We start from the raw sequence: 16250 nt of genomic DNA, 5'->3' as shown, positions 1-16250 counted from the left end.
AACAGGGGTTCTACTATATAAAGCTTCTGCATGAAATATACAATACAATATTGAAGACTATGGCAGAGCACAGCACAGTGTATAGCAGACTATCCTTTATATATTCTGGAAAAGGATCACCCACTGAACACATTTAAGTCTCTTGCCATTTCCTTCCAAATGGTCGTGCTTCTGACAAGCACATCCCTCAGGACAGTGCTTCTTCTTCATCATCTTGATCATCAGCATCATCACTCTGACACCTTTGTGTATGACCAGCGGCACTTGGTATGCTCAGCACGTCTCTGTACTCCCCCTCCTCTCCATCCAGCTGTCAGGCAGGAGAATGCCGCTCTCTAACTTGCCCTTATCTGATCCCACAGCCAGGGCTGGTTGCAGAGTGCAAGTGACTCATTGAAACGCTAGCAGCTCACACAATATAATAATAGTACCTCTCAAAAACATTTTTTTTTTTTTTGCTTTTGTACACTCAGGTGGAGAGGTAAACAATAGCTCTCTGTTGAGCAATGCCATTTCTCAAATGTTATTATTTCAGGGACACACTTAACACTGGGAATAAGATAAATTATTGCTAAGCATTTACTAAAACTGCATACTAGTCAGTGTCCCACTGGGCCAAATATCTCCTGCGCCTCTCAGCATTCATAGGGTCTGCTTTTTGTAGTGGAAAGCCCCCACCCCTGGTGTGAATAGCACTCCTGTCCACAAAGCATCACTTGCATTTATGCAAGTCTGCATTAAGATAAAACATTATGGGGTAGATTCACTAAAGGACGAAGTGGCTAAAGCTAGCGACATTCGCCAGTGTTGCCATCCACAGGGACATCGCCTATTCACTAACAGGCGCAGGTGCCAATTCGCTAGCTAAAGAGACCATTGCTTGCGTTCGTTCACACTCTATCGCCAGGCGACTTTTCGCTCTGGTGAAAGGTTGTTACTCTGCAAATTAATTTGCGTATTTTACTGAATGTTACCTCTTTCGCCAGAGTTGACTTTGCCACCTCAGACCAGGCGAAGTGCTAAAAAGAAGCTAGATCTTCCTCAATCTTCTGTCACTTACATCATATCCTGTGTGCTGAAAATGCATCAGTTCAAGTTCAAAAAGTTCAAAAAACATTGGCTACTTTTCCTTTTTTAAGCGGAATTGCCTGCAAAACACCTACCTTAAGCTTTTTTTGAGTAACTGGTTTTCTGCAGACATTTCATATCATATGGAACTTCAAGCATTTGCACCAACATTTATAATAAAGACCTCCATACAACTTTAAATTACCTGCCCTATGCAAATTGAGCTAATCGCAAGATCACCAGTGAATTTTAGCTAGTGCATCTTCGCTATGAAATGCCCGCACTGCCGAAGTAACGCTAGCGAAAAGTCGCCAGCGTTTGGCAGCCAGGACTAAATTTTGCATATTAGTGAATTGAGGTAGACGTAGCCAATTTGCACCTGGCGAAGTGGTGCGAGCTATGTCGAAGCGGTCGCCCTTTAGTGAATCTATCCCTAAGTATCTGAACAAGGCAGATTTAAAGACATTATATTATCATAAAGGTCCTCCATGTACAATTGTGCTCAGAAAGTGTAACTGTTTATAATGGGGCATTCCTCCCCAGAGGGGGCAGGAAACAAAATCTTTACATTTACCATGGTATGAATAAAAATAAGGCTTTGAGAGTAATGCTCACAAAAGCTTACAGTCTCTTTGAACCTTATCACTGCAGAGGCAGACTGACAGCCTGACCCATGGATGGACTTATATTGCTATATTGCCAGAGATTAATGAGGGAATCCATCAAATGGGATTGGTGAGAAGGAACAGAGCAACGAGGCTACTCGTGGCACTATCCCAACCTGACTCCCACCTCTCCCAGATGTGTCCAGCAGCGCTCCTGGCATATCCTCTCCATCAGTGTGTGTGAGTAGGAGGAGGCACATTTTGGCAGGCGCTCCTCCTCCTCTCTCTCAGCCTGGGAGGGTTAAACCCCCTCTACTGTTCTACACAAGGAGCTCTCTCTCTGTCTCTCCTCCCTCTCTCCCTGCTACAGTCACACAAACATACACACACTGCCATAGACACAAAGCAACAAGCCTGACACTCATGCACATTGAGCTATAGGCGGAAGATGGCTGAGCTGACAGCAGGGCACTCACAGCCCCTCAGCCTGGCATCACCAGCCCTCCCTGTACAGCTCCCTCCTCACACAGTTCCTGACGCCTTTCACCTCTGAACACATTGGGTGGGTGGGGGGGAATCGCCACTTCCCATTACTGCTCCCCCCAATCCCCCAAACACTTTATAATCTAGCAGCCATTTCAGCAGTAGAAGACAGAAACACACACACACTGAAAAAATGGCAGAAATGGAAAAAGAGGGGAGACCCCCAGAAAATAAGAGAAGCAGGAAACCTGCCCACCCTGTGAAAAGAGAGATCAACGAGGAGATGAAGGTAAGAGATGGCACTGCAGGACTGGAATAGGGGCTCCTTCTATTTCTTTATTACTTTGTTGCAATAAAGTGGGGCAATAAAGGGGGGGAATGGAAGATATATAATGGTAGTATTTGTCATTTTCTGTAAGATGTGCTCAGTGGCACAGCCCCGCCTCCTGGGCTGAAAACAGAGACAGATTCACAGTCTGAAGAGCTGATTTTGCTCCACAGGAACACGTTTGTATCACCAGCCTGTCATTTTATTCAAAGACTTTTTGACAGGCAGGTTGTCCCGGCATTTTAAGAAACCCTGGTCCCTCTCACCCTCCTATCAAATTGTCTAGAGCATAAATCTGTCAGCTGGAGGTTCCAGTTGTTTTTGTCCAGTTGATGTATCCCTGTGTCGGCTGTGGTTGGAAGTTGAGAGTTGCAGTTCATCAACAGGTCTGTGCCTTTGTGGTGCCTTTATAGTGATTACTGTCATAAGTGTCCGTGTGTTCTAAATGAATGCTGTACTTGTGTGATCCTTTCTATCCTTAGTCAGATACCTGTTATGGACTGGATCATCTATTTTTGGACACCCAACAGAGGTTTCTTTTGAGATCCTGTTGTAAAAGACTGGTCTTCCAGATGTTGGTATAGGCAGCTGCATCCCACCAGGTTCTTCTGACCCCACTGTGCTGCTAAATATCAGAAGATTGCCATGGTGCAATCAGAAATGTGTATTGATCCAGCTCAGTAAGCAGTATCCCTTGAAATAAAATCTGAAAGTGCAGGGCTTTCTAGTTGCCTTTATTATGTTGTTCTGGCTAATGGTAAAGGCTTTTAACCCATTGAGGCCTGACAAAGTAATTTGATTTCACCCTGCTGCTTATATAAGATACTGGAATGTAAGTTGGCAAGAGACTTCCATGAGGACAGTTGGCGTGCTTAAGTATAACAGACCCTGATTGTATATGTCTATATTATACCCTAACGGTGTTTCTCTGTTATACTGGCCAGTTCTTATTAGGAGAATGATTTGCTACATAGTAATGAAAAGGAAAGTTAGCGTGCTTAAGTATAACAGACTTTGATTGTATATGTCTATATTATACCCTGACCGTGTTTCTCTATATCATACTGGCCATTTCTTATTAGGAGAATGGATTGCTACATAGTAATGAAAAGGAAAGAGCTTACTTTTCAATCTATTAATTCATGTTGCCAGTTTCCATGCAGACATGGTCAGCTGTATGGTGATGAATGAACACACTGCTGGTATACTATGGTCTGTTTTTTTAAATCACTTCCGTATAACATAATTCTATTCATATGAGTGCATATTAAATGGTTAATTATAGATGTTGGTACCCCTCAACTTCGTCACCGCCAAGTTGCCCAATCTATCACACTGTCATTGGCAGCTTTGAGCCATCGCTTAATATGATCTATATGGATTGCAGCTTTTAACATAGGTTCTAGAATTACAAATTAGCTAATTTTAATCAAAACATGTGAAATGTTATCCTGGCTGGATATAAAGGCTGACTGTGCTGGATCCTCTGGGTTTGTTTTGTTTATTTTGGCTGCAGGCGCACTCGGTGGTTTGGGAGATAGCTGTTCTTCATAGCAGATGTTTGTCTGAACTGGTGGGGTAGAAACAAAAACAACATTGTGTGAGGGGAAAATTACACAATTTTGAGCTGATGCTTTTGGTATTAAGGACTAAACTTACCAGTGTCTCAGAGAATTTCCTTTTCACAGTGTTCTGGTAGCAGTCATTTGGACTGCTAAAATATACAGTAGAAAAGGCAACAATGTTTTTGCATGAGATATATTTGCATGTTATAGAAATCAGAGCTGTTTTTAAGGGGGGTCCTAATAGAGGGAGACTGTTTTGGTCCCAAGACGCAGCACTTAAAGGTAGGAAGAATGTAGGAGAATAGGTATAGCAGAGCAATATGGCAGCAGTAGAACAAGATGGAACCAGGATTAGAACTGCCCAACTTGCAGACCTTCGGTTTTTATTAAAGACACAACTTCCAGGTGTAAGTGGTGAGCACTGAGAGTTATAGTTGAACGACATCTAAGGGGGTATAGGTTGGCATTCCTGTTTTATATATTTACTGGGACCCCACTACTACCAAAAATGACCCTAGCAGAAATATTGCTAGATTATGTCTAGCAATTAACTATTACCCTCACTACTTTTCTATCCCCTGCCCTGGAATTGCGACGTTTCAGTTTCATCGTTCATAGTCACAATTCCAAGAAAACAGTTAACTTTCCACCTAGGGGATTATTTTTGTCTGACCAATCAAGTAATGCAAGAAGGCTCTATATGGGGCTCGGAATACAGTAACAGCAAAGTGGAAACAGTGTAAAATGAGTTTGAGACAAAATGTCAAGAGGGACACAATGTGCTCTTGTGTAGTTTCATATCTGTAATGTTCAAACAGCCTGGATATGTTTCCCTTCATCTGAACAGCTTTCATCTGGGCTAGTGTAAAATAAGCCCTGGTAAGTAATCACTGCAGAGCAGAAAGAAAGGAATGTATACAGCAATAGACGGTCTAAGCTGTAAAAACTGTAACTTGAGCATTGGCAAAGGATTGGGTATCAAGGCTTTAAGGTAGGGGAAATGAAAGAAATGAAGAAGAGGGAAACACGAGAGTGGGAATGGAAAAGCCAGCTTGGAAAGTAAAGGGGTAGGAGGAGGCCCCCCTGAGGGAAATTTGGCCCAGGGATTAGGGAATTTTATCATGGTGTACAGTGACCTACTCAAGTTTCAAACCACATTGGATTGAGTTGCCTCTCTCTGCTAACTGAAGAAAAAGAACTGGTGTGCAGGCAACCCCCCCCCCCCCTCAATCTCCACACAGCAGTTAAAAAGATATGCATTTAATATCAAGGGCTGTTTAATCCACTGCAATGTGGGTTTGGTAGTGAAAGCGTTAAGGAACAATGTCCAGAGTACACATTTAACTGGTAATGTGCAGAATATCTGCTGTTTAATTGGTGGTCCCTGTGGAACTATATTACCACCCTGCTGTGTCTGGTACTTGATTGCTCTTAAAATAATCAATTGTAAAGTGAGTCAGTTCCAGGATTCACAGAAAGAGGGATGCTTTTACTGTACTAAACGCGGTGGCATTAATGATGGGAAGAACAGAGTGACTGCCTTGTGGTGATCGAGTGAGCCTCCTGCGGAAAGACTGACAGGCCAGTAGTATTCAAAGTGACAAGCAGGGGTGTAGCCGTAATGACACTTTCAGACAGGAATGCACAGAATTAAAACAAGGCTGTCGGTGCTGTACATAATGATAAGCTAGCATTGCTTCTACAGTTGTTATATTACAGTTCCCATCAGTCTAAGACTTCCACAACTTCCTGGCCCCACTGCTGCTGTATTCTATTCTTCCTTATTTCATTAAGAATTAAATACAAAGATTGCTCTTGGTCTTAAATGTTAGACTGGTTGCTATGGTTTACTGCACCAGAGGAAAACCTTTTATCTCTACTATTCTTTTGGCAAGGCTGTCCTTAGTGATGATCAGACTAAGGACAAAATAACCTCTGTGGAGCCGGATTATTTATAATACAAAGTGCAGATCTTCTCTTGTTATTGAATTGCAACTGTCAGCTTCCCCTTTGGCTGTTGGTGGGTGCAGGTACTTGTAGTGACAACTATAGTAGCATGTGGTGCATCCTTATTACTGACACCATCCTTTTGTACTGTAAACATTAACCATTATTTGATATTTGTTTCCAGAGATAAATCTGGATTTGAACTGGAGTTTCTCTACTCTCCATAAGCATAGAGCTGCTCATTTCCAGCTAACATACAGCTGCTAATCTTCAGCAAAAGCCCCACTGCTTGCCCTCCAGCGGGGCTGTTCTGAAATGCATGTGGCACTGTGTGGGAGACAGCCGATGATCTCAGCCTAGGGACATTATGACAACTAAATGTTGTTTCCCAAACAGATTTTATCCTATGATACAGTCTCTGCATGACGTTGATTGTACTAATGTAAAGATCCCCACTGTCTGAGAGATTATGCCCCCCCCAAGTTCTACATCTGTAATAATACATTTCAGTTCCAAAGCTGCATGGCTGGAAGCTGACACTTGTTGCTCTTTCATGATGCCAGATATCATATTTCATTTTTGTTATCATTGGTATAATGTACATGACAGTTGTAGCAAATTTAAATTTGATACACTACAAGACTTGTGTATAAAAAGTACACGACTCTGCATAGTTTCTCGATATTATATTTCCATGCAGAAACATGAAAAAGGCCTGTTTGCCTTGCCTTGACCTTTATCACATTTCTTTCTCTTAGCCATCCCTCCTGCTCTGTATTGTCACCTATTTTTGTCTCTTAGCAAATACTGAACCAGACAGTAGGAGAAATCAATACAGTTGTATAGCAGTTCTCTAACATGGCTGTTTCCGTTATTTATTCACCCACAATGCATTCATTTTCTGCAGAATGCCAGCCTGATAAGAAAATACACCCTTCTCTGCATCAACAACTTTGATAAATCTGTGGCCTTTTAAACCAAAGAACAAATCAGATTTCAAATTACATACCTACATATTTATATAATAGTTGAGGTTGAAAAAAGGCACATATCAATTAAGTTAAACTTTCTTGCTGTTTGAATGTTTTTAATTAATGTGTCATTTTTATGGGGATAATAAAGAAATTAGCAGCATATGTTGAGCATAGTGAATACAATGATCAGTGCCTAAAGTAAACACATCTTGGGCATAATGCCCTTCTTATTGGTTGGTGTCGTTCTGGGAGTTCTAGCTCAAAGAGGCTATGGAGGGATATGGCAGATACAGTGCCTTGCAAAAGTCTTCACCCCCTTGGCATTTTTCATGTTTTGTTGCCTCACAACCTGGAATTAAAATAGATTGTTTGAGAGTTTGCACCATTTCATTTACAGAACATGCCTCCAACTTTGAAGATGTTTTTTTATTTATTGTGAAGCAAACAACAAATAGGACAAAATAACATAAATCTTCAGTGTGCATAACTGGTCATCCCCCTAAAGTCAGTACTTTGTAGAGCCACCTTTTGCAGCAATTACAGCTGCAAGTCGCTTTGGATAATTCACTATGAACTAGCCACATCTTGCCACTGGGATTTTTGCCCATTCCTCAAGGCAAAACTGCTCCAGCTCCTTCATGTTGGATGGTTTTTGTTTGTGAACAGCAATCTTCAAGTCTGACCACAGATTCTCAATTGGATTGAGGTCTGGACTTTGAGTAGGCCATTCCAACACATTTAAATGTTTCCTCTTAAACCACTAGAGTGTTGCTTTAGCAGTATACTTCAGGTCATTGTCCTGCTGGAAGGTGAACCTCCGTCCCAGTCTCAAATCACAGGCAGACTGACACAGGTTTTGCTCAAGAATATCCCTGTATTTAGCACCATCCATCTTCCCTTGACTCGGACCAGTTTCCCAGTCCCTGCTGCTGAAAAACATCCCCACAGCATGATGCTGCCACCACCATGTTTCACTGTGGCAATGGTGTTCTTGGGGTGATGGGATGTGTTGGGTTTGCGCCAGACATAGCATTTTCCTTGCTGGCCGAAAAGTAAAATTTTAGTATCATCTGACCTGTGCACCTTCCTCCGTACATTTGGGGAGTCCCCACATGCCTTTTGGCAAACTCAAAACGTTCCTGCTTATTTTTAACTTTACGTAATGGATTTTTTTTGGACACTCTTCTGTAAAGCCCACCTCTATGGAGTATACGGCTTATTGTGGTCCTATGGACAGATACTCCAGTCTCTGCTGTGGAACTCTGCAACTCCTTCAGGGTTACCTTTGGTCTCTGTGCTGCCTCTCTGATTAATGCCCTCAGAGGTGGACTTCATTTCACTAATTATGTGACTTTTGAAGGTAATTGGTTGCACCAGGATTTTTAGGGGCTTCATGGCAAAGAGGATGAATACATATGCACATGCCAATTTTCAGTTTATTTTTTTAAAATTCTTTTTTATATATATTTTTCTCATTTCACTTCACCAACTTAGACTATTTTGTGCAGATCTATCACATAAAATAGGATTAAGAACATTTAAATTACAGGTTGGAATGTAATAGAATAGGTAAAAAGCCAAGGGGGTGAATACATTTGCAGGGCAGTGTATAGTACTAAAAAGCTTAATAGTAGGTTGGCCTATTCTTTTAATAGTGTAAGCTGCAGAAGTCCTTCTTGTAATTACTGTATTTGTGATATAATTCATGATAAGTTACATTTTAACACTCTGTCTGTTTGAAGCTCCAAGGATACTGGAAGTTTCAATACTAGAACAGCTTAAACTTAAATATAATCAAATATTTACATCTAGAACATAGGCAACAGATATGTTACAAAGAGCCACACTGGATATTTTATTCAAAATGCTAAAATAAAAAGAGCTAATGATCCCTTTAGTACTGGCAAATGGACAGGCCCGGATTTGTGGTGAGGCCACAAAGGCCCGGACCTAGAGCGGCAAGTTGGTAGGGGCGGCATGACGCCCAGCTGTTTGTTGAGAAGCACTGGGGACTCGCAGCTCCCCAGTGCTCCGGTGGTCGGCTCTTGCTAGAGCGGTGCGGGGTGGCTGGCACTAGGGCGCCCGCCTCTGAAATCCGGCCTGTATATTACTAATCATATTTAATTAAATACCTATTTGAGTGACTTTTAATTGTATAATATCTGAGAGAAAAAAGAATATTCACCTAAATTCTCATCCTAACTGTCATTCAGATTTAAACTCTGACCTTCAGGCTGGTCCTTCCATATACCCCTATGGGGGCTAGCCCATTAATTTGGGAGCCTCTACCTTATACTCAGCCTGCGTGTGGCATACTCTGCCTGCACTAGGCCCCCTCTGTGTGCCATACTCTGCCTGCACTAGCCTGCCTATGTGTGCCATACTCTGCCTGCTGTACACTGCCCTTGTGCCATACTCTGCCTGCCCTACGCTGTCCGTGTGTTCCATACTCTTCCTGCCCTACACTGCCTGTGTGTGCCATACTCTGCCTGCCCTATGCTCCTTGTGTGTGCCATACTCTGCTTGCCCTATGCTCCCTATGTGCCATACTCTGCCTGCCCTATGTTCCCTGTGTGTGTCATACTCTTCCTGCCCTACACTGCCTGTGTGTGCCATACTGTGCCATACTCTGCATGTCCTATGCTCCATGTGTGTGCCATACTCTGCTTGCCCTATGCTCCCTGTGTGCCATACTCTGCCTGCCCTATGTTCCCTGTGTGTGTCATACTCTTCCTGCCCTACACTGCCTGTGTGTGCCATACTCTGTCTTCCCTATGCTCCTTGTGTGTGTGCCATTCTCTGCCTGTCTTATGCTCTGTGTGTGTGCCATACACTGTTTGCTCTATGCTCCTTGTGTGTGCCATACTCTGCCTGCCATATGGTCCCTGTGTGCCATGCTCTGCCTGCCCTATGCCCCCTGTGTGTGACATACTCTGCCTGTCCTATGCTCCCTGTGTGTGACATACTCTGCCTGCCCTATGCTCCCTGTGTATGCCATACTCTACCTGTCCTAAGCTGCCTGTGTATGCCATGCCTTGCCCTGCTTCCCCTGTGGGAGGTGAACCCGGTGGAAGGTTTGTCCTCAGGGTAACAATTGGAAATATCTGTTAGAGGGTCCCTAAGGTGTTTAATTATGTGTTTGGGGTCACTGTGCAATCCACAGGGGAGGAGGAAAAATATTAGATTTTATTGAGTTAGGGTTAGGGTTACCAACAGGGGACAAGTGACCTGAATAGCTATGTAAGTCAAGAAATGTGTTTTCTGTCGGGCACAGTTATGAAAACTCTCAGCAGTATGATAAAACAGCTATTTAATAAGTAATTTATTTTTGCATCCTAGCAATGAAATCTTTTGTAATAGAAAAAAATGAATATGGTGGTTTATGCTCTTTGACCATTAAAATGCATGCTATAAGAAAATATCTTTCAGAACTTGTGCTGGTGGCACTAACTGAAGCAGCATAATCAGGTAATTCCAAATTCACACTTACATTTATAGACCATTTCTGTATATGGGAAAACATATGTGGCGCTTCATTTTTCTGAAGTCACCTGAAGTTTCCTTGCAAGGCGACTTTGGAAAAATGAAGTGCTGCATATGGTTGTCCACTGGCGATTTACATTATTGCTTGTGGGAAAGCTTTTGTGCGAGATTAGTCACTCACAATATCAAACATGGTGACTAATCTCCTCGTCTACCAGTACCCTTAGGACAATAGTTTATGTATACTTAACCTTCTTAAGTGCTAAAGCAGAGTTGTAAACAGTTCTGGCTTTGCAATTGGGAACATGCACCCATAAAGTTCAAAACTCTCTTATTTAGGGTGATGTACTGCATTTTGTGTATTTTATTTTTATATCCTCCATTCCCTACAAAGGATATATTTGCAAATCAGAGACAAAATCATCCAAGAAATGTCATACCTGGGTGCACATAAAATCAAGCTGAAGGCTGAAGGTCCCATAAATGTGTGTTGGAGAACATGATGTGGTCTGGATCTCTATTCATAGAACAGCTGTTGCTCCTACTATATTTACACCCGAGGCCCATATCACTGGAAAGCGGCATCTGTCATGTGACTTTGTACATCTTGCGTGTGCTCTTGCAGATTACTAAAAATGTAAAGCATGACTTATGACATGTGGGTATGTGCACTATATATATTGTGTAGACTGCATCTTGAAAATTGCATTTTATAATGTTAATTAGCTCCGCTTTAACGTTTCGTTGAAGACTGCTGTTGTACTGCAATCTTGTTCTTCACCAAGCTGAGACCATACCCAATGCACTCAACGCATGTTCAAAAACAGAAGCACTGGAAAGGGACAATATGTGTTTGGTGGGGGGATTTTCTGTATGTGTGTGTGGCCTGATTTAAAGCATATACAGCAGCTCCAAGAAACAGCCATTTACTATTTAACTACCCCTTAATCAGTATAACCCAAATTGCAGGTGCAGATTGTTAATGAACCCATTTTTTAGAGTAGCTTTGCAGGTGCGACTTATTAGTGGCAGAATAATACAGGGTGACATTTACATCTGCAGCAGAGTGGATTATAAACCTTGTCCCATACATACACTTGTTTCTATGAATAATTTGCTAAGAAAAAAAAAGACTATTATATACCAAAGCTATAAAGAACATAACCAAGAAGTGCATGCCACAAGTCTGTCTGCTTAAACATTTACTTATATAATGAAGTTTTCCTCCCTCCAGCTACCTGTCTCTAATAATTTCTCTGTGACAGGTGCACTGTACAGAAAAGCAAATAATAGATCTACTGCCTAAAACTCTGTGAAGGCATGAGGCAGAGCATTTTGTGAAACCACTTTGTATAGGCATAAAGAATCTCAAAACTGTCAGCAAAGGAGAGAAAAAAGTCCTTGAAGAATGAAAGCTTTAAATGCAGATAAGACTTTTTTTTATTGGGACTGACGACTGATATTGTAGCAGTACTCAACCTCAGGTCATGAATTGCTCTCAAAGGCTTGTCTCTGAACTACCATCTGTCAGTTCTCATTAAAAGAATAGACTTGCCTTTACATATCATTAAAACATTTATGAAATCACTCTAAAAATAATTTTTACTCGCCATTTATTTTACTTTCCCAAAGTATTCTAGTGTATATTTAGTATATATTATAGTTATTAAAATGAAAACTTTTAGTTTATAATCATATAATCTACAGTGTGGTCATTTCCGTATGGGGCCAGACTGTAAATGATATCCTTATAATACACAAAAGCCGTGAATACCTTGTAAATTATATCCTTATAAACGGTGTGTTATATGGTCATGAAACGCCTCGGTAACTTATAATATCCTTATATTTTACAAGAGGTGGTACTTTATTCACTATATATAATACACAAAAGCCATGAATATCTTGTAAATTATATCCTTATAAACGGTGAGTTCTGATGTCATCAGTTATAAACGGTGAGTTCTGATGTCATTTCTGTCACGTGACTCACTGAAATGTGTGTATTATAATAAATAGTACCCCCAGTTGCAAAATATGATGATATTAGAAGTTACTTCGGAGTTCCATGACCTGTATAAAAACACTTTGTGGTCATGAAACTCCTCTGTAACTTATATACTTATATTTTACAAGAGAGGGTACTTTATTCACTATATAATACACAAAAGCCATGAATATCTTGTAAATTATATCCTTATAAACAGTGAGTTCTGATGTCATCAGTTATAAATGGTGAGTTCTGATGTCATTTCGGTCACATGAGTCACTGAAACTTGTGTATTATAATAAATAAAGTACCCCCAGTTGCAAAATATGAGGATATTAGAAGTTACCTCGGAGTTCCTTCGGCCTCGTGTTTTTATATGGTCATGAAACTCCTCTGTAACTTATATCCTTATATTTTACAAGAATGGGTACTTTATTCACTATATAAAGGCGCGTTCTGACACCAGAATGTGCCATTTATAAGCTTAAAGAGACAGCACTTGCAACTGCTTCTCTATCCTCTACCCATGCTTCCTGCCAGTTTAGCTTTCAAGAGCCACATTTCCTTACTTCCCACACACGAAACACGCTCCGCCTGTTCCAGTCCCTCCCATGTATCGGCTTGTCTTTCCCTCACATCTCACTCTCACTTCTCCTGCAGCTGCCTCCCTGGTGTCGCTCCATCCTCACAGGATTCCTCTCCGCTTGCTCCCCCTCCCATCCACCATTTCAAATCTCGTTGCCCCCTCCCATCCACCATCTCAAGTTTCACTCCCCCTCCTTCCCTTGCCTCCGCCCGCCCAGCTCTGATGCAGCTGAATGACGTGACACAGAACAGACTCCTGCAAAAGAATCTGAAGAACACAAAAGTAATACAGGTACTAAAAGGGCTGCAAAAAAAATCAACAAGGAGGGACAACAGTAAAAAAAAGTATTGTAAAACGCAAAGACAGGAACTATAAACTAAACTCAGAAACTGTAGATTATAATCAATAATGTACCCCCCTACTTAAAATTTATAAAGATATTATTAGCACCTGTATATGAGTTATGTGACCTGTATAAAAGCTTTATATGGTCACATAACTCCTCGGTGACTGATAATATCTTTATAAATTACAGTAGGAGGTACATTATTCACTATATATAACAATGAACAAGATTTACAGTAATATGCAAAGTGGGTTCAGAAGGGTCCAGTTAGATCACAGCTGTTGCTTATTAAAGGGGAACTAAAGTCTAAAATAGAATAATGCTAGAAATGGGGTATTTTGTATACTAAACATAAACATGAACTTACTGCACCAGAAGCCTAATTAACCCTTTCCCTGCCAGCCGTTTTGTCCTAGATGCGAACATCTACTGCCAAGCAGTTTTTAGATATTTTGCACTCTTTCACTTTAAGGGCCTTTCCTGGGGTGGTCTTTTAGTTAACCCAGGAAAACAATATATTGTTTTTTTCAGGACAACCTGAACTTTCACAATATGCAAGAATTTTGGTGTAATTCTACTTCTGTAAAAAAATATTGGATTCTAAGTGTCAAATAAAATGAAAAAAATCATGTTGCACGAAGAACAATCACATATATCAGAAACATCATTCATTTTATGTACGAGAACACAGGCGATTTAGAAAGGTCTATGTCTCTTGAACGCGACAATACCAAATATATATAGTTTTATGGAGATTTCTCACTTGTATAGCTCAAAATCTCCAAGCAGTACACAACCAAATTTCCAAAGCAACACTCCCCAAACGGCATACTTTTGATTTCAAGGCCAAACATTCCGCTAACAGAAGTTTACCCTAGAAAACTACCCATTACTAGAAAGAACAGATTCTGGTGAATCAAAAATGGGTAGAAATATCTTTGTACTCCAAACCACCAAGTTGCAATTGTTTCCTAAAGTTATAATGTTTTATAGAAATTGGTGAATTTTTTGAAAAATGACCTCAAAGCTTCCACTCTACAGCAACATATCTCCCACACATCATTAGGTATCAATGTAAAACACCCCAAATATAAAATCCTGGGTCCACTAAACAGTTTGATGCCCAATATGAATAGATGTACCCAAGCACGTGGCATAGGAGGCCCCAAAAGGAAGACCCCCCGTTTGTTCTGTCATTTCAGATACTGCAAAATCAACACATTTACATCGTTTTGGGGGGCGGCAAAGGTAGAAAAAAGTACGTTCACCCCAGAAAACCATATATTTTCAGAAAGTACACATTCCCCTGAATCCAAATTGGGTATGCATGTCTTTCTACACCAAAGTACCAAGCGGCAAACCATTCCTAAATTTGGTGATTTTGGCGACATTTCCAAAAATCACCTAAAAATTTCTACCCTGCAGCATCGTATTACCCACATACTTTTAGGTATCAAGACAAATCACCCCAAATATGAAAGCCTAGGGTCCTCTGAACAGTTTGATGCCCAATATGTATAGGTGTACCCAAGCATGTGGCATATAGGGGCTCTAAAACGAAGACCCCCATATAGTCTGACATTTCAGGTACTGCAAAATCAACACATTTACATTGTTTTGGGGGGGCAAAAGTAGAAAACACTAAGTTCACCCCAGAAAACCATATATTTTCGGAAAGTACACATTCCCACGAATTCAAATTGGGTATGCATGTCTTTCTACGCCAAAGTACCAAGCCGCAAATCATTCCTAAATTTGGTGATTTTGGGGACATTTCCAAAAATCACCTCAAAATATCTACCCTGCAGCATCGTATTACCCACATACTTTTAGGTATCAAGAGAAATCACCCCAAATATGAAAGCCTAGGGTCCTCTGAACAGTTTGATGACCGATATGTATAGGTGTACCCAAGCACGTGGCATACAGGGGCCCCAAAAGGAAGACCCCCATATAGTCTGTCATTTCAGGTACTGCAAAATCAACACATTTACATCGTTTTGGGGGGGGGGCAAAAGTAGAAAACAGTAAGTTCACCCCAGAAAACCATATATTTTCGGAAAGTACACATTCCAACGAATCCAAATTGGGTATGCATGTCTTTCTACGCCAAAGTACCAAGCCGCAAATCATTCCTAAATTTGGTGATTTAGGTGACATTTCCAAAAATCACCTCAAAATATCTACCCTGCAGCATCGTATTACCCACATACTTTTAGGTATCAAGACAAATCACCCTAAATATGAAAGCCTAGGGTCCTCTGAACAGTTTGATGCCCAATATGTATAGGTGTACCCAAGCATGTGGCATATAGGGGCCCTAAAAGGAAGACCCCCATATAGTCTGACATTTCAGGTACTGCAAAATCAACACATTTACATTGTTTTGGGGGGGCAAAAGTAGAAAACAGTAAGGTCACCCCAGAAAACCATATATTTTCGGAAAGTACACATTCCAACGAATCCAAATTGGGTATGCATGTCTTTCTACGCCAAAGTACCAAGCCGCAAATCATTCCTAAATTTGGTGATTTTGGTGACATTTCCAAAAATCACCTCAAAATATCTACCCTGCAGCATCGTATTACCCACATACTTTTAGGTATCAAGAGAAATCACCCCAAATATGAAAGCCTAGGGTCCTCTGAACAGTTTGATGCCCGATATGTATAGGTGTACCCAAGCACGTGGCATACAGGGGCCCCAAAAGGAAGACCCCCATATAGTCTGTCATTTCAGGTACTGCAAAATCAACACATTTACATCGTTTTGGGGGGGCAAAGGTAGAAAAAAGTAAGTTCACCCCAGAAAACCATATATTTTCGGAAAGTACACATTCCCACGAATCTAAATTGGGTATGCATGTCTTTCTACT

General features: G+C 41.0%; 1 protein-coding gene across 1 annotated transcript in view; it reads left to right on the top strand.

Moving 5' to 3' along the window:
* The first annotated feature begins 1979 nt into the window (after nt 1-1979).
* The window catches only part of sobp.L (sine oculis binding protein homolog L homeolog), a 105589-nt gene continuing 91318 nt past the window's right edge, over nt 1980-16250 (top strand). Inside the window, exon 1 of the mRNA XM_018263335.2 lies at nt 1980-2445. Within this exon, the coding sequence (XP_018118824.1) occupies nt 2350-2445 (96 nt within the window). The 5' untranslated portion in view covers nt 1980-2349. The remainder of the gene's footprint in view (nt 2446-16250) is intronic.

Source organism: Xenopus laevis, chromosome 5L (genome assembly GCF_017654675.1).
Source record: "Xenopus laevis strain J_2021 chromosome 5L, Xenopus_laevis_v10.1, whole genome shotgun sequence".
Taxonomy (NCBI): domain Eukaryota; kingdom Metazoa; phylum Chordata; class Amphibia; order Anura; family Pipidae; genus Xenopus; species Xenopus laevis.
This window is presented reverse-complemented; position numbering and strand designations above follow the sequence as displayed.